General features: G+C 36.6%; 1 protein-coding gene across 9 annotated transcripts in view; it reads left to right on the top strand.

Annotated features, from left to right (window-relative positions):
• PACSIN2 (protein kinase C and casein kinase substrate in neurons 2) overlaps nucleotides 1–18,681 on the top strand; it is a 57,859-nt gene extending 39,178 nt beyond the window's left edge. For 7 of the 9 annotated variants that reach the window (XM_042835164.1, XM_042835166.1, XM_042835169.1 and 4 more), the window contains exons 4-12: nucleotides 3,584–3,740; nucleotides 4,522–4,757; nucleotides 5,410–5,565; nucleotides 6,549–6,724; nucleotides 8,518–8,638; nucleotides 10,627–10,751; nucleotides 11,317–11,433; nucleotides 12,385–12,581; nucleotides 17,659–18,681. In XM_042835164.1, the coding sequence (XP_042691098.1) occupies nucleotides 3,584–3,740; nucleotides 4,522–4,757; nucleotides 5,410–5,565; nucleotides 6,549–6,724; nucleotides 8,518–8,638; nucleotides 10,627–10,751; nucleotides 11,317–11,433; nucleotides 12,385–12,581; nucleotides 17,659–17,771 (1,398 nt within the window). In that variant the 3' untranslated portion in view covers nucleotides 17,772–18,681. The remainder of the gene's footprint in view (nucleotides 1–3,583; nucleotides 3,741–4,521; nucleotides 4,758–5,409; nucleotides 5,566–6,548; nucleotides 6,725–8,517; nucleotides 8,639–10,626; nucleotides 10,752–11,316; nucleotides 11,434–12,384; nucleotides 12,582–17,658) is intronic. The other 2 variants (XM_042835172.1, XM_042835173.1) reach the window with 2 other exon arrangements.
• Nucleotides 18,682–19,300: the final 619 nt, after the last annotated feature.

Below are 19,300 nucleotides of genomic sequence, written 5' to 3'. Positions count from 1 at the left end.
GCCCTGTACATCTCTTCCCTGCCTCCGGTCTTCTGAATCAGATGCAGACAGCTGTATCCTCCATTTTTGTATCTGAAACTGCAGAGAGAGAAGGGATGTGGAGAGCTATCTGAAATGGAAATCTGTGTGCATGCCTGTGCATGAACAGACAGATGCATGGGAAGAGCTGGCAAGATTCATGTAAAACAGTTACTTAAGAAATTTTGGTATGATGCACTTGGAGTGAATATTAGTAAGATACTGGAGGAAGTCCACAACCCCATTTTTTTTTATTTTTTTTTTCCTCTGCACAGTATGCCCTGGGAGGCTCAGGTTGTTAGAAAAGCAAGGAGCCTTTATCTGAAAATACTAAGGACTGGTGATCTTACAGAAGCGGAATGAATTCACTTAGTGACTAAGAATCAGGGTCTGAGAAGTATGTTCTGCGTTTTAAATACGCCCCCAAAGGGGGGCAGAATGAACTAATGATTTAAAAGATATGAAGTATCAATGATTTGTTAATCATGATGTTTTAAAAATTCTGAATGCCGCATATGTAATTTGCATTCAGTGTCATGAAAAAAATGACAGAAAAATGCTTTGTTTCTAAAACTCTTGACTTTCTTCAAAGGTCATAAAAATTGAATGTGATGTCTAATGTGATTTATGAAATATTTGTGTGTTTTGAATGAACATTTTTGGTGTGTGGTTTGAAAATATTATAGAAGACATTCTTTGGAATACAAAGTTGTTATTCCGTAGCATTGTAGGCCTTGTTCTTGTTCTTTACTATCATGTCAGTTCTTACAGTCTTCTTCAGCTGAAGGAGGTGGTGTGGGTGAATCTTCTCTGGTCTACATGAGGCGTTTTTACAAATGGCCTTCTGCAGCAGAAGGCTGAGGAGTGAGTAGGCTGTAATAGGCGAGCTGAATTCCGTTCTTTGAATGCTGCCTGAGATTTGACAACTGCTGGATATTACCGTGTGGGCAGGATCTGCTCAGACGACTCAAAATGAAAACATTAAAAATACCATGAGGCAGCCAGCTCCAATTCAGTATTAGCATATAAAATGCTAATTTAGTAGCGAAAATTTATGAAAGGAAATGTTCTTGCTAGAGACGTAAATCCCTAGGCTGTAAGACTCAAATTGATGCTAATGTGAGGCTTTGGGTAGTTGTGCCAAATGTAACCTGTTTTAAGCCTGCTTGGCTGTGTACCTACAGCCAGAGTAATTTTGAGCATATGAATAATTTTGTCCTCCTGTCACAAACTTCAGCAAGTATTCTTTCAGGTACTTAATTTTCTTAATGTCTGGATTATATGAGAGCTGCTCCAAAAGTAATGCCACCTATTTTATGATGTTGGCTCACAGAATCAGAGGCTGATGTTGGTGGTATGGCAGTAGAGGTTGAACATTTCCACCGGTATTCCATTACATTTTGTTACTCTGTGACAGATGGCAGCAGAGGGACAGTCTGACAAAATGGCATCAATGACTGTGAGCACAGTGAGGAGCTGGGTGTTGCGTAGCAGGCAGAGGGTCACCTCTGCTGAGACAGATTTTAAGAATGTGATATGCTGCTCTTGTTCATTGGTGGGGACAGTGCATAGCTAATGGTGGTGACTGTTGAAAAGGAGTGTTGTGTAGCTGAGAACGTGCTCTATCAAATAGTGAGATTGTGCTCTTTGCATCTGATGTAGTTTCTGTGGAAATAAATGGGAGGCATCACTTTTGGAGTGACCTACAAACTGATCTTTGTTACTGTGTGGTGTTAGTCTGAAACTACTAATTTCTCATTTTCAATATTTGCCCTGAAAATAAGAGGTTCCTTTTCATACGTTTCGTATTACTAGATGAAGTCTGTCTGGGCATGGATGCGTGCTCTGTCTGATTTTTGATGCCTGCTTCTTTGCACTGCTGATAGTTTATCTTCGCTTGCATTACGTTTTATGCCCAAGTCTGTAACCTTCTGCTTTTAAAGAGGCTACTTCTTGATGGGAGTAGGACAAGTCAGTGGCTGAAGACTTTGGTGGCTTTACTTTAATAATAACTGAGTTTTTTAGATCTATTGAGGTGGCTATCGTCCAAAAAACACTCAAATTAATGCTTTGAGGACAGTGTCTTAATAAATTGCCCTGTCATTGTTTGCTTTGGTTACTTTTTTCCAGCTTTGACCCTGAATTTTGTCAACTTATTTTTGGCCGATGTTTGTCTTCATCAGACTTCAGATTAGTCACTGATAAAGTCCCATTTATTTTTTCCACCACTTAATATAGTTTTCCTTCTTTTAAGAATATTAAAATATTTCCCTTTGTACTCTGAGAAGCTTTTCTGAAGCAGATGGTTTGCGTGTGCATCTGCTGACAAAATTCTGAATAAATACGAACTGGAAAGTTGGATGGCTTCCCACACTTAAGACGTGATTCATGTAAAAATGGCAAATGTGCTTTAAGTATTTGAATGGTTGACCTACTACTTCACTGCTTATCTTTTTTTTTTTTTTTTTTTTTTTCAGTCAGGTGGTTTGGGCTGATAAGAAGTTGACTGTAATATTTAATAGGCCGTGCAAATTCTGTTACCTGAGTTTTCATGTTTTGTTTAATGTTTACAGAAATCAACCTGACTGACCTTGAGACTAGTTGAAATACTGGTTTGTCAGCTGTATCACTTTTTCCCTGTCCACCCCTCGCATTACTTAGATTGGTTATTTAATGTTGATAGTACACAAAAAATGAATAGGTGTTCATTTATGTAAGGAAAGTTCGTACATTTTTCTCCATGTCTCATCCCTTTGCATCTTATACATGGGGTCCTAGTTTTTCCTCACTACAATGTTCGTGTTTATGCTATGGGTAGGAGCTTCCAAGTCACTGTCAGAACTGAGCCCACATTAAATTGTAGAGTATACTTTTGAACTAATTGCAACCTACCTCGTCAACACTGAAGCACAGCTATAATATAGTGTGCCTCTGATCTCTGCTGGTTACACAGTGGATGTGTTTTTCTATACTGCGTTCTTAGAAAACAAAAATTCTTTAATGTTCAGTGTAGATTTTACAGTATGTTGTTGCAGTTTTATCAATCTTTTAATTAAACGGAATGTGAAATTAGGATACTCAGTAATAAATACATTCTTTCCTCCTTCAGTGCTTGCGTCAAGTATTTTGACCATCTAAAGCATTGCCAAGCAGTAATAATGCAGAACAATTTCTTAATATCTATTGTGACAATTACCCGTACTTACACTGCAAGACTAATAATGCATGGGTTCTTTTGTAATGCTGTATTTGCATTGCTGACTGAACTGTGTCTGCTGAATGGTGAGCTTGCTTTTTTAATAACCATTTTTTTCTATAGGAAAACTTGTCAGCTTTGTGGTGTTCTTTCAGGAAACTTCCAGCATCTTTCGTGCAGACCATACTACAATTTATTTCTAATATCTTACATAAGTTAGGTTTTAAGATTAATTGAAAATACTGGGTGGTATAATTGATGAATTCCTGGTAGCAGATTATCCTTGTGCTGTTGCTGTATGTGTATTAGAGACTTACTTTGCTTTCAGATGTTTCAAGCAGGAATTGCTAAGTGTTGGTTTCTTTATAGGTTGGAAATTACAAGCGGACAGTAAAGAGAATCGATGATGGTCACAGACTTTGCAATGATCTCATGAACTGTATTCATGAACGTGCACGGATAGAGAAGGTCTATGCTCAGCAACTTACAGAATGGGCAAAGAGATGGAAACAGCTTGTGGAAAAAGGTAATACATCCTCGTTTAGAACTCTGAAACATTTCTCAAATAGTAAAAAAAAAAATTTGAATGTTCTTGGTAAGTTGAAAGTAGAAATGTTTAGCTTAAATGGAACCTTTGCAGGTGGCTCAGTAGTGTAACAAATGAGTCTTTCAAGGATCAAGCTTTCCTTGATTAAGACAAAGCAAAGCAAACCAAAAAACAAACACAAAAGACAAAAACTTAGCTCCTTTTCTAATTTGCTTTTTTCTAATGGAAGCAGGTGAATATTGCCTCCAGTGTTGATGTATCCAAATAAAGTCAGTTCTACACATTAGCTGCTTCTAGCTAAATAATGGTAGAGAACACACTGTTTGAAAAGTATGTCTGTCTAAAAAGGTGTCAGTGGTTGTTGGGGAACCAATAATAGAAAAGTAGTGTTTTAATGAAAGGCTGATCTGATAGCATTTTAGTATATTCTGAGTTAGCTTTTCTTTTCCTGGTTGTCCGTGCTTCAAAAAATATGTTGAGAAATGGAAGGCAGTTCAAACAGGAGCTAATAAGTGTAACTGGGAATTGCAGTTTAGGGAGATGCAGGCCAGACTAAATGAATATTATTTAAGTATGATGTTAACATGTTATATTCTAAAAATATCTGTATTAAAAAAAAAATCCCTTTTCTAGATTTGCATAATTATCTAGGAATTCCTATTTAGAAATGAATGTAAGTCAACAGCTTCAGGTAGTCTCTTGGGAATATAGTTCCATGTGGGTGATGGTTATTGAGAATGACACTTTCTGTTGTGTTTAGGCCCACAGTATGGAACAGTAGAAAGGGCTTGGTGTGCTTTTATGTCAGAAGCTGAAAAAGTGAGTGAACTACATCTAGAAGTAAAAGGTTCACTGATGAATGAAGACTTTGAAAAAATCAAGAACTGGCAGAAGGAAGCCTTTCATAAGCAAATGATGGGAGGATTTAAGGAAACCAAAGAAGCAGAAGATGGATTTAGGAAAGCTCAGAAACCCTGGGCAAAAAAGCTGAAAGAGGTACAGCAGTAGATTATGTATTAGATATCTTGTGTTACAATATATTAATGTCTCAAATCTCTGTAAGGGAGTAAACTCCCTATTTTCTCTGCTGGACCCTCCTTTCTCAAAAAGATCTCTTGCTTTCTGTCCTCTTCTGAGAATCAGTATTTTCTTTTGGTCTCTCTTAATCTTCATGTCTTCACTGAAAATCTGGAAAAAGTGGAATTTAAGTTATTTCAATAACACATGGTCCTCTGCACTGGAAAGTTACGTATTGTTCAAAGAAATGATCAGGGGAAAAGCATTTGCAAATTTTCTTCTTGTCCCGCAACGTTCTTAAATAACAGGTTTGTAGAAGAAGGGGAGCAGAGGAACATGGGCACAAGGAAAACTTGTTGTACTTCAGACTTCCTGTAAACCTTTCTTGAGTCTTACTTCACTTCTCCAAGCTTTTATAAGTGGTATTTGTTGTATGGTGAAATACGTTGATTTCAAAGTGCTGTAATAATTTCCTTACATTGATTATTGTGTAGTGTTCAACCCTTGGCCTAAATAAGAAGTGTACCAAAAAAAACCCCAAACCAAACGAAAAAAAATCCATCCTGAAACAAAACCATCACAATTGTTGTTTAAAGTGTCACAGATGCAGAAATTCAAATTATCTTTCTAGGTGGAAGCTGCAAAGAAAGCATATCATGCAGCCTGTAAAGAGGAGAAACTGGCTATATCTAGAGAGACAAATAGCAAAGCTGATCCAGCGTTAAATCCTGAACAACTCAAGAAATTACAAGACAAAGTGGAGAGAAGCAAACAAGATGTGCTAAAGGTATGACTAATATATACTTGCCGATATCTAAAGATTTTTTGTCCTCCTGAATGTGCTGTAGACTGCAGCACAGCTTAGTCTGTTATGGTCCTATGTCAGAATTTGGGATTTTCGACAAAGTATGTCATTGTTATGTTCTTTTGTGAAGAACAGATCATATCACCTCTATTTTATCTGAGTGCTTCGAGTAGGGAAAGAAACAGAATAATACAAGAGTTATTCATATTTGGTAGTGAGGACTGAGTTATTTCATTTGAGAGAACGTGAGATAGATGCTTAAAGCGTGCTGGCATCTAAAGTCGTCATCATTCCTGATTGCATAATGTGCACTTTTAAAAAATTATTATTTAAGGAAATGGAGCTGATGCAGTCTATTTAAATGAAGTAAATGTGTGACTTCTTTTCAAAAAAAATAATTTTCCCTTTGTGATGTTGCTGTGTGATCTGGATGGCCAACATTATCTTTGCTGGGATCTCTTAATATCTCTGAACTACTGCTGTAAGTCGATCTAGAGTCCAAAATCGTGTTAACTGAGCTCACTAGATTTATGGCTTATGTTCACAGGAATGTATGCAATTATACCTTTTTCTGTTTGTAACTCACAGTGAACTACATAAACTGCTGAAGGGGGAATGCTAACACTTGGAAATTATTTGACGATCTTTAACTAAGACCCTGTAAATTGAAAGACCACTTACTCTTATACTAAACGCCTTCTTTGTTTTTTATCTTTAAGATCACATTAACGTTTTTCATAATTTCTTTTAAGAAGCTGGAGAGGAGGCTTAGGCCTTTATTGGAATTGTTTGGTTATTTTGTTAGCTAACTCTCACCATGATCAAACAGGTACTGGTGGTAATGCAAAGAGAATGCGATTTGGTGTATTTTAGTCCAGGTCTTGCCTATTACTATACTTGTGGGTCTTGTAGGACTGTAATAAAAGTATTGCTAATTGATTTCTTTTTTATTCCTTCTATCTCAGACAAAAGAAAAGTATGAAAAATCACTGAAAGAATTAGATAATGCCACTCCTCAGTACATGGAGAACATGGAGCAGGTATTTGAACAGTGTCAGCAGTTTGAGGAAAAACGCTTACGTTTCTTTCGAGAAGTGTTGCTGGAAGTTCAAAAACACCTTGACTTGTCTAATGTTGCAAGGTAAAACTGTGCAAGACCTCAAAATTAGTGCTTAATACTTTTATTAGTGCTTTTTTGCTTCTGAGCAAAAAAATAAACCATGCTTCAAGTAGGTCGGTTTAAAATCTGACTTAATTTTAATATTTAAAATAATGACTTAATTTTAATTGCTCAATTTACTAAAAATGGAATACTTTTTTTTTTTGTCTTGTCTGGTATCTGGTTAGCATCTATCCCTAGCATTTACTAGTTATCTTCAGAGGTACTGAACGAACTGGTAAACCTTCATTGTTGAGATATGTAGATCACTCCAAAAGTAATGCCTCCTATTTATTTCCACGCAAACTGCAAGAGCTAAAAAGAGCGCAATAAAACACTGTTTGGTAGAGCAAATGCTCAGCTACAAAACACTTTTTCAACACAGTCATCACCTAGCTATGTGTTTTTGCCAGTGGTGAACAAGAGTTTGTGTGCTGTGCTCATAAAAATCTGTACCAGCAAAGGTGTACCACTGTTGCTGTCACCACTGCTGAAAGCCACCACTCACCACCACACTGTGCTCACATCTACTGTTTGGTCTCCATAAATGTTCAGCAAACATCAGTGAAAGTCAGTGGCATTTTTTCTGCATGGAGTAATTCAATGGCTCCTCTTTGCTTCATGCACGCATGTCGAACACCATTTTGTCACACTGTCCCTCTGTTGCCATTTGTCACAAAGCAACGAAATGTAAGGGACTACTGATGGGAAGGTTCAGCCTCTATTGTTATACCATTAACATCCACCTCTGATGCCCCAAATCAACACAGAATACGAGGCATTACTTCCAGAGAAGTTCTTAGAATTCTAGAGTTTGTGTGCTGTGGTCTGGTAGGGTTTCATTAAAATCCCTCTAGCTTGTCAATGGACTCATAGTTCTGCGTCACTTTTAAGACGTTGTATCTGTTGTATTAACACCTCTTCATCTAGGTTCATATTACACCATATTGATCCTTTTGTTAAAAAAGAAGGCTGTTATATTTGTAGTCAGTCTGTAGAGCAAGCATATCGTGTGTGGTTTAGGACAGGGGATCAGAATCGTATCTGCAGCGTGACGTCTGTGTAATCCTTCATCGTTAAGAGTTCGACTTAAATGAAGAAGAATTAGGCCGAAAGATGAGTAGATGCAGCAAGGTTCTTTTATATAGCACTTGATGTTTTATGTAAATAGTGTAGTTATTAAGATCACAGTATCTAAAACAGTAAAAGCTGTTAGCAGGTATAAGAAATGCACATTTTCTTGTCTTTTTAACTCATTTAACTCTGCTTCAGGTTGGAGACTTTTATTTTTCATAAGGAATTATAAGTCTAATTGGATTAAGACAGGAATTTCATAGAATTGCAGAATATCTGGAGTTGGAAGGAACCCATAAAGATCAGCAAGTGCAACTCCTGGCTCCACACAGAATGCTGTGAAATTAACACTGAAAATAGTTCCTATTATGTTGTAGGCAAACTTTTAAATTCAAGAAAGTTCAAGGTTGACATTTGGTGATTCAAATACATTCCGAATTAAGTACTACATTTACTGACAACTATTTAAGATACTTTACAAGAGAGTAGTAATCCATCTTTCAAATAAGGATGTTATTTCACTGTTTTTTACAGGCAGTTAATGGGTCTGTCCCACAGTTTTAAAGTCTGTCTCGCAGTATTTTTTCAATACTGTTTATATATATATGTAAATATATTTATATAATATAAATAAAATGAGTCTAGGGAATTTGCCATGTTTCTACATTTGTGCTGAATTTGAAGATAAATTTGTTTTGCAGTTACAAAAATATCTACCGTGAACTGGAACAGAACATAAAAACTGCAGATGCTGTTGAAGACTTGCGGTGGTTCAGAGCTAATCAAGGTCCAGGGATGTCAATGAATTGGCCTCAGTTTGAGGTAAGATCAGAGTATGGAAAGCCCACACTTGTTTTTGTTTTTTTTTCTTTTCCAGTTTCCTTTTTGACATGTTCCTTTCTGGTGAGACTCTTAGACTCAAACAACTTCTAGCAGTTAATTTTGTTATCTTAATAGTTTTTCTTTGTTTCTATTGGGTTCCCTCAGCCTCTGCTTTTGGAGGTGATTATATCAAACACCAATTTAAAGAGTAGAGAGGTAAAAGCAGACTTTTTCTTTTAAAATGAAGTCGTTACTGAAGTTGTTAGTATCTGATTCTCCCTTTTGGTGTCAGACTTAAATTGGAATTTCCTTGTTATTGAGTAGACAGCAAAGGCTGTTGAAATAGTTAAAATATTTCAAATTGATTCTGAAAATGTAGAAGTCTTTAACTAGTTATTCTGGTACCATTATATTAAAAAAAAAAAAAAAAATCCTAAAAAGTCCTACCTTGCAGCAGTTATTTTATTGCTGGATTCAGTTCTGAAAGGAAAGGGAAGCTTCTGAGGAGTGTTCTGCTAACTTAGCTTACAAGAAACATGTTCCAAATTCTGTCAGTGCAGAATCATACTAGCAGATTATCAAAAGGCTGGAATTGGAATGAATTTCTGTACAGAATCATAAGTTCAATTGAAATAATTTCTGGGCTTTCAATTAATGGAGTGGAAACTTCAGTTATTGAGTGTAAAGTAAACGTTGAATAACTTCTAATTGTAAGATTTGGGGAACAAAGCTCATATTAGTACTGCAGAATTTCTTTGCCTGAAATACTGAACTACAGTTGCTTCTGTGTGGGGAAATACCATCCATTTTCATAAACATCATAATTAATACATGAAATTCCGTTGTTACTGTTTTTCTAATCAAGTGTTTTTTCATTTGCATGCTACAAGGATGATGTAAGTAAAAAACAAAAATCATGATCAAATGAATATGAAATGTCATTATAAAGTACAAATGTACTTAGGTCAGTGGTCTTTATATTTTGGTAACTCTAAAATCCATTTGTATTTGTAAGAGGTTAAAATAAAGAGGTACCTCTGAAAAGTTGGCCAGAAATCACTCATGGCTGGCCATGCTACTTGTGTAAACAAGTAGTAATAACATCTCACAAACTCTTCATTTTCTTCTTAATGTCTCAAAGTTTATCTTTTGGATAGTAAACCATCTCCTGAATTTTCAACTTGTTTTCTGAGATGAAACTTGTCTAAGCATAGGATATTTGCTTGTGTCCAGTTTACTCTCTGTTCTCTGTTTTATATCTGTACGTGGCCTAGTTTGACTTGAAAGGTGTAACTTGTGTTTAGCTCTCACCATGCCTGTTTATCTGCCTTCTGAAACTTCTCAGTGATTCAGAACATCAAGGAGGGGATACTTAACAAATGACATCATGAGTGCTGTCAACAGTTGTGTTGATTTGAGCTCTTTTGGTTGGCTTTTAAGGACAAAATATTTGAGTGCAGTACCCTAAGGGCTCATTCACATTTTAGGGACAGGAGAAGTTATACACAATGACATGAAAAATGAGCTCCATTGTCGGTCAATCCTGCAGCACTTCTTGAGAAGTAAACTTGTATCTTAAAGTAGGCTGTAATGCTTCAAAAGGTAAACCTAAAATTTAATTTTAAAAAGCCAGATGTCTTGGCATTACTTGAAACAGTAAATGTTCTCAATACAACTTTTAACAACTTGCACTGAGCAATTCCTTTGATTTCTCCAGATGTCTGGTATTTTAAGTCTTTTCAAGGTGTGCAGAATGCTAAGCAGGGAAGTACAGGTCACTTGGGGATTTGTGAGTAGCAAAGATTTGTTTGCGTTGCTAAGATAGGAACTAGAAGAGGACCATAACCAAAACACGTAGAGTAACTTGTCTTTACAATAACTATTTGTAAGGCTGTATGAATATATGCTTCATAACACAGTCTGAAAAATTAAATGTGATAATTAGTGCTCCATTACATTTCTCAATCGCTTTTTACATTCATTGATAGGAGTGGTCTGCAGATCTGAATCGCACTCTCAGCAGAAGAGAAAAGAAGAAAGCTTCTGATGGAGTGACTCTGACCGGTATTAATCAGACAGGAGATCAAGCTTCACAGCCTAACAAACATAGCAGGTATTTATTTTTTTTTATTTTTAGTTATGGTAGTTATTTAAGGTAACAGAGACATAGGATCAATGGCCAATTAAATGTTACTTGTCTGTGAGCATTCTTAAAATAGCTTCCTGCAGCTCACAAAATATTTTGGTGATTATTTCTCCATTTTACATTTGTCTCTCCACGGTGGATTATAAGAAACTGAACTGTGTAGCTGATGGGGAGGTTGGTCTGTTGCTGTTTTTCTGTCTGTGGAAATGACAATTTTTCTTTGAAATCTTAGCTTGCAAAATGCTTAGTGACTAATCTGGATGCCATTTATACGTGGCTGTTAATAACAGCTTCCTTAGAAAGTAATGTCTGTAGTTCTGGAGGAGTGTATCATATTGTGAGACTGTCAGAACTTTCTTAGGTCTTATGCTACTCTTAATTGTTTTTGTTGTTGTTGGTTCTTTTTGTTGTTTTGTTTTTTTTTAATGGCTGGAGAAAGGGTCTTCTAAAAAATTACTTAGTGGGACACGAATGAGTGTTTTTACTCTTAAACAGATAGGGTCACCATAATGCTCTTTCTTTTCCAAATTAGCAGTCTTAGTGTCCAGAGTAACACAGTGCATTCAGTACAATCAAGTTACAATCCCTTTGAAGATGAAGAAGATACTGGGAGTACTGTCAGTGAAAAGGAGGACAATAAGATCAAAAAGTTGGTGAAATGTTGTTTTAATTGTTTTTACACTTTTTCTATCCAGGGTTTTCAATTTTCAGCTTCTGTAACGCTATGTTGGTGGGTGCATGAAGTCTGTTTGAGAGGTTTTGTAAGCTTCACTGTAAACTAACTTGTCTCTCCTAACAGATGCCGCATCTGTTGCCTTGATCTTTGGTTTGAAACTACTGGGCCTATTGGCAGTTGCTAGCTGAACTGCTGTTGTTTTTTTCCTTCCTAAACCAGTCTTTTAAAATGTGGACCTTTTTTTTTTCTAACAAGAATGCTCCTGGAGCTTTACTCCTATGTGTGTTCGTGCTGAATAAGTCTGCTTTTTTGATAGCTTTCTTTTTGTTTAGGACCTTTTCAAAACGCTGTCTGTTGCTTCATTATGCCTACCTGAGGATATCATTGTCTTAAATGACATGCACGTACTCAGCAGTGAATTCTTCTTTAAATTATCAAGTTGCCACTCTGTTGTAATGAACCCTTTTTATTGGTGGATTGCCAAGTACAAAAAGTTAAAATATATTGTATGGGGTGCACGGAGGAATGAGAGAAAGATTCTGAATGTAGTTTAAATATCTAGTTCCTCTTATGTGCTACCTTCACAGCTTTTATCTTTCTAGAGAAAGATAAAATAATCTCATAGATTCTACAGATTTCTTGTTAGAGAAATTTCTTGGAGTTCATAGGAAAGTTGTCTTTGATTTCTGTTTTTTTTTCCTTTTTCTTTTTTATTTTTTTAACTTTGAATATACTGTAAGAATGTGATTTTTTTTTTCTGAATAAGGTATTGCCAGCTAAAGGTAGATAAGATAAGCAGAGAGAAATTTTCAAAGCCAACGTTTACAGAGAAGTTTAAGCTTAACTAAGGAAACTGATATCTCAGGGATACTTCTAGCCTCTTCATGTAAGAGCAGAAAAAAGTAATTTAAAATCTGTTTTTAGCGTTAGCAGCTATGAAAAAAACCAAAGCTACCCTACAGATTGGTCTGATGAAGAGTCCAACAATCCCTTTTCTTCCACTGATGCAAATGGAGACACCAATCCATTTGATGAAGATGCTTCTCCTGCAATGGAGGTGAGAGTGCGTGCACTCTATGACTACGAGGGCCAAGAGCAAGATGAACTCAGCTTTAAAGCAGGTAAGTTTACAGTGTGCTCTTAAAGCACTTTATCAAAAGGAGAAATGGGGCAAATAAGGACTTTCACTCAGAGCATTTCCTTTATTTTCTGTAGTCACCTGTCTCTCTGAATGTACAACTCCACTTACAGGATCTTGTCTAACCCACACTCCTGGTAGTGCTTCTTGCTATCCCATGTTTGAAAGTACTGACTTGTAATCTGTTTGGAGTGTATTGGAACGTATCTGTTTGGGATATTCATTTTGTGCTAAATAAAACAGGGAGCTGCAGTTGATTACTTTTTCTCCTTTTCCTAGCTGATGACAGTAACAGCTGCTGCTTTTAGCTGTCTATAAATGCCAGCCCTACAAAGATGTTATTTAAAGGAAAAGACTAGAGCTATGCATCTTAAAACAATATCTAATCAACTGATATATTTTTTTCCTGTCTAAACTGGGAGCATCCACTTCTTAGACTCTTATTTCCTACACTGCTAAGGTGTTTTTGTTTTTTTTTTTTTTTTTTTTTTTAAGCTGGACACTTGGTCATGGATTGATAAATATTTTCTCCTTCGACACTCCTCAGCATATCTATGCACAGTAGCCCTACTGTGTTTTACTTGTTTACTTGGTTTTGTTGGCTTGCATTATATTAGGGTACACTGACTGGACATCTCCCTTCTTGAGATGTTGTATTTCCTTTGAGTCTTTTTACTTGATTGTAGGAGTTGAGAAATTTGGGCTACCAGCAGTTGTGTGCTGAGTGAGTGCCTGGGCGTCTTCCTCAGCCTTTAACAGGAGACTCCAAGTGTTTTTCATTATCTGACCAATCCAGAGGCAGCACCCTCTATTGGTGCAAGGCAAAATCTGCAGCGTTTGAGCTCCAGTATCTATCTTGTCTTGCTCAAACTGCACATGAAAAGCTTGCTGAGCAGGAGCTCCAGAATAAGATGTTTTTTTCATGGTAGGTTATCAGAACTTCAGTTTGTAAAAGTGAGATTGATTAGATTGTCAGTCTACTCCTTCCACCTTTGCTTGTCGCTTGCTTCCTTCTCTGAATGACTGGCTAGCTCAGTTGTAGAAGACAAAGAGGATTCAAGGATTCAAGTGATTAAAAAAAAAAGTCTAAGAAAACTCTTCATTCCACTTCCCTTTCAGCATTCATAAGAATTATGCTATTTCATCTGCAGTAGGTGTTGGATGTTAGAGCTGAAAGTTCTTATTTTAAATAAGACAGTGATGTAGCTTATCAGTGAACTGTTAGTGTTTCATTTTGCAAATGGAGAAAGATGGTGCTCAGAGCTGCATATAGATGGAAGTGTTATTTATGAATAAACAAGTCCCATAACCCTGGTGAGACTGTATATTCACTCACTTCTCTCCTTTTTTTAATAGTAAAACTCTATACCTTTGGCTTATCTTTGTAGACAAATAATTTGGACTTTGAAACAAGAGAAATGAGTTGGCTTTTAACTTTGTTAAATTGTACTCTGACAGAAGAATAGAAGTAACTAAGCATCTGGAGCTTTCTCTGAAGTGCACAGAAGCTGAAACTACTCTTCATGCTGTAGATTTTAACCGTTCTTTTTTTTTTCTTGATGGGGGATGGAAATAAGTTAACCTTGAGATTTATATATTGTACCTGTCAAGTCATTCTGGCATTCCAAAGGTTTACAATAACAAAGATTTTCCATGACATATTTATGTAATGCTTTTACACACGTAATGGTTATATATAAAGTTAAACATTCTGTACGTTTAGCACCAGCTGTTAGACTAGCATTAAACTACTTGAATGAAGTGGCTCTCAGTGTGAAGCCTGTAGAATAAAAGTACGAGTATGAACAGTAAGAGTTGTATTTAGACCTAACTTAAAAACTGCTTAATACCTTTGAAGGAAGAGCATTAAGAAAACATTATAATAGCAGATCATGATTTTATCAATCAGAAGAAAGGGATCATGCTAGGCTACAAACCTCCCTTACAGGAGAAGAATTACAGAATGCCTGCAGCCAAACATTCAGTTTTTTAGACACAAATATTGAAGTGGCTAGGTTTACACTGAATGTACAATAGACTGGATCAGGCAGGAGCCAGTTTAGAATGTGTTCTATTCCTGTGTTCCTATGCAGACTATGCCTGGAGTCATAAGCAGCTGTCAGCAGGCGATTAATGCATGTTAGGGATCTGTTCTAATGTATGAGGATATTCTCCAGAGGAATGTCCTTAGCTATTCAAAGAATTTGCCTACAAAGCTTTTGTGATCACTTCTAGCCACATGCTGTAATATATAGGCTTTGTGCAGTGTCCATCAAATGTACTATTTTTCTGCAGACTTGAAACTCGCCTTTCCATTAGTGGAATACATTATACGTCAGTTGCTTTTTTGTTGTTGTTATTTTCTTTCCTGATTTTTTTTTTTTCTATTGGCAAACAAATGTGGTAGGCTCCCAAAGAGGAGGAATAACTTTATCCATATTTTATGAGAGGTTTTATAGTCGTATAACTGCAGGGGACATAACCTAGCATATGCCTAGTGTTCTGCCATGGCTGAGGATAAATAGCTACAGGAAATGTAGACCAGGCAGCGTTGTCAAAATGAGCTAGTATACATGCTATCCTCCATGCATTTGTAAAGACTCTTTCTGTTATAATCTTGTTGTGCGTATGATTGCCAGTGATAATACTTTAATAAACCTCCAACATCACTGGTTTAAAATTTTGCAAAACATCTCCATAAGTCAAGTATTTGTTCATACCTTTCTTTTATTATCTGGTAGACTCACAAACTACAGATCCCAGAATCACAGAATTGTAGGGCTTTGAAGGGACCTCTGGAGATCAGGTCCAACCCTTCTGCTAAAGCAGGTTCTCTACAGTAAGTTGCACAGGGAAGGTCCAGGCAGATCCTGAATGTCTCCAGAGAGGGAGACTCTACAGCCTCTCTGGGCAGCCTGTTCCAGTAGTCTGTCATCCTTCCAGTAGAGAAATTCTTCTTCATGTTTGTTTGGAATTTCTGATGTTCAAGATTTTGCCTGTTGCCCTTTGTTCTGTCACTGCACACCACAGAAAAGAAGCTGGCCCACCCAGTTGACTCCTGTACTTCAGATATTTATAAACAGTGATGAGATCACCTTGCAGTCTTTTCCTGAGGGCTCCTGGGATGGCTAAGAGTCCCAGGTCTCTCAGCCATTCTTCGTACAGGCGATGATGCAGGCCCCTAAGTCATCTTTGTGCCCTTGCACCAGACTCTCTCTAGGGGATACTCAGTCTTTTTTGAACTGAGGAGCCCAGACCTGGACACAGTACAGTAGATGTAGCCTCACCAGGGCAGAGTGGAGTAGGAGAATCATCCTCCTCAACCTGCTGGCCATGTTCTTTTAAATACACTCCAGAGTGCCATTGGCCTTGGTCACAAGAGCACGCTGCTGGCTCACAGCCAACTTGTTGTCCACAAGGACCTCTGAATCCTTCTCCACAGATGAAATTTTAACCTTTTATAGATAAGAGAGCGATTATAGAAGATATATTATGATGCTTGTTCCATTTCTCAATATATACTGTCTGGGTAGTTTTTGCTCTCCTAAATGTACTGACACTTCTGTAATACTTTGTGTATTTATAACCATTAGGGATGGGTTAATACAATCCCATGCATCTATGGAAATAGTTTGATTCAAAGAAGTTGTCTGTGTGAAAATAATTCAGATGATGTGGCCTTTTATTTCCCTGGTGGACTTTTTGCTGAGGTGGACGTTCATTTGCTCGTGTATGGCATCTTGAAGTCTGCAGACTAATGCTTAAGTATTTCCTGAGAATGCAGAAGATTAGAGGTGCACAATGAGGCTATTTTATAGTTCATAAATACCTGAATGGATATTCAGTGTTAGCTCTTGCTATTCAAGTTAGGAAACAAGTTCTTGGTTAACTTTTTTACACCTACAATTCTGCACCGACTCCCAACAGTGTAAAGGTAGGCGTTAAAAGAAAGATGAGGAAAGAAGAGATGCTACGGAGTAAGATATAAGGTTCTTTTAAATTCTCCTGCGTCACAACCTAAGTAGTGGTTGTGGAAATACTGGAAAGCAGCAAGAATTACTTAAGAGAATTCTTAAGTATGTCATTTTGTAACATGTTCTTATCTTTCACCAGCTCTTAAGATAAGTATACATTGACAGTAAGCCTAATGAAATATTTATTTCATTTGTGCTGACCTTTTGTTGTGGTAGGATTAATAAGCCAGTGTAGGATTATTCTGTTTGCTCAGAGGTAGTATTACTGTCCACAACTACTATCTTTGTGTGTTCATAGAATCATAGAATTACGAAGGTTGGAAAAGACCTTTAAGATTCATTTTTTAACTGTCCATTTGTCACCAGTATTGACTACTAAACCATGTCCCTCAGTACAGTGTCTAAACATTTCTTGAACACCTCCAGTGACGGTGACTCCACCACCTCCCTGGGCAGCCTGTTCCAGTTCCTTATCGGAGAAGTATTTCCTAATGTCCAACCTGAATCTCCCCTGGCACACTTGAGGCCATTCCCTCTAGTCCTATTGCTAGTTACATGGGAGAAAAGACTGTCTCCCACCTCACTACAACCTCCCTTCGAGTAGTTATAGGCAGCGATAAGGTTACCCTTGACCCTCCTCTTCTCCAGACTGAACAGTCCCAGCTCCCTCAGCTGTTCCTGGTAAGCCTTGTGCTCCAGATCCCTCACCATCTATCTTTAGCTATATGCGAGCTTTTGATCTTCTAGTAAAATAACACCATATAAAAGTTAAAAAATGGCATTCTTTAATTTTGTTTAAAAGGGTATTTGCCTTTTTGAAATGCTGTTAGCGTAATGTTTTTGTTTCAAAGTAGCTCCTTTCTCACTGCTCTTCTGAAATTGTGAGGTCTTTCATCCCATGTGCAAATCAGTAAATGGCATTAGTATGAAAAGTGTGAAGAGCAGAGATTAGAGGCTTTCTGCTGGGAGCTGGTGTGGGCAAGGGAACAAGAGTGGCCATGTAAATAGCTAACTGTCATGTTAGCTTTCTATTATTGTCACTTAAAAGTTCATAGATTTTTTTAACTGTGCTGCTTTTTTTTGCAGGGGATGAGTTAACTAAAATGGAGAACGAAGATGAGCAGGGTTGGTGCAAAGGACGTCTGGACAACGGGCAAGTTGGTTTATACCCAGCAAACTATGTAGAACCAATCCAGTGACAAAGGACAAAGTTAATACAGAAGCATTACAAAAGCTCCGCAGGCCTGTACAGTATATATTTAAACCAAGAGGAAGTTGAATGATGTATAGAGTGTATATATTTTCATGAAAAGGAGAGAAAGCTCAATACTGAAATTGTGGTGATTTAAAGACAGAACATAGAACTGATTTCATGTGGTTTTCACAGCTTGTGCACAATGCAAATGAAAGGAGTTAGGCAGAAAAAAATAGTGATAGGAAAAATACTTTCTAAGCTTTTTTCTTTCCACATGGTCTGTTATTGTGACTCTTAAACATTTTTGCATTTTCTATGCTTGTGCCTCATCCTACCCGAGGTATGTGGCTTATGCTGAGTTATGTTTAATCGGTTATTTTAAGTGACCTTCAGTAACTTGCAACTTGAATTTTTAAGATTATTCTAGTTAATTTTCTATTTGTTCTTAGCAATGTCTGAAAGATGCAGTATTTTTTTATTTAAATGCTATGTAGGTAAGCATCTTTTTGTATGCTTGATCATATAATACTTAAATTATGACATAGATTTAGTCAGCAGTTGACTGAATGAAAACTCTTTCCATGTTGTAGTAATCTTTCAATGTTGTCAGCATGACTCAAAGTTGTAAAACAGATATTATATGTAATAACTATCTGTTACAGAAGGTTATTTGTAACAGAGATATCTGCAGGTGTCATGGGTTGGGATTCTGTTATGAATGTTGTTTATATGGTTTGGCACTTAAATGAGTTTTCATTGTAGATCTTAAGTAGCTCTATATAAACAAAGAGATAAATCATACATAAGCCCCAGAATACTATCTGTTTCCAGCACAAGAGTGCAGAAAAAAAAAATCCTAACTGCTAATGATTTTTTTTTGTGATTTGAAATGTTAAATCTGTGAAGACTGATTTTTTTTTTTTGAACAAAGATTGTAAAATAGACTGAAAATGCTTTTTATTAAGAGGCTATCTGTTGTGTATATGTACATACAATTTGATATTCCAAAATATAAAGAGCATGGCTATTAGTTATCAAACCTTTTGATGTGGATAAGATTTAGACTTATAAGAGTTTAAATTATAGGTATATTTAAATCTGCTTTCTTGCCATATTCATTACTGTACTATAGACAAAATATTCTGTGATTAGGTTTTCAGAAGTACAGGAAACACACTAACATACTCAAAATCTGTAATGTGGTTAAATTTGTGGGTCAACATATAAACTAGCCTTAGTCCTTACATGGATTATTGTAGCAGAACACTGTAAAAACTACATTTGTTTGCAATTACAACTCGGTTGTCTGTAACAGTGCCAAATAGTTTGCATTTGTGACATTTAAAACTGGGTTGTAAATTACAACAGATTTGTGTTTAAAAAAAATAAAAATAAAAATCAAGTATCAGGTGAGTAGATATGCTACTTTAGGAATCTACACTGTAATGAAGCTAACAAATCTATTTTGAGGTAATTATTAAACACTGTTGGTAGTTTTGGATTTTGTCATTTGCTTTTCAAATGTATAGATAT

This window comes from Centrocercus urophasianus, unplaced genomic scaffold, assembly GCF_019232065.1.
Source record: "Centrocercus urophasianus isolate 14NV4802_14NV808 unplaced genomic scaffold, USGS_Curo_1.0 seq_5, whole genome shotgun sequence".
Taxonomy (NCBI): Eukaryota; Metazoa; Chordata; class Aves; order Galliformes; family Phasianidae; genus Centrocercus; species Centrocercus urophasianus.
The sequence above is the reverse complement of the archived record's forward strand: the minus strand, read 5'-3'. Positions and strand labels throughout refer to the sequence as shown.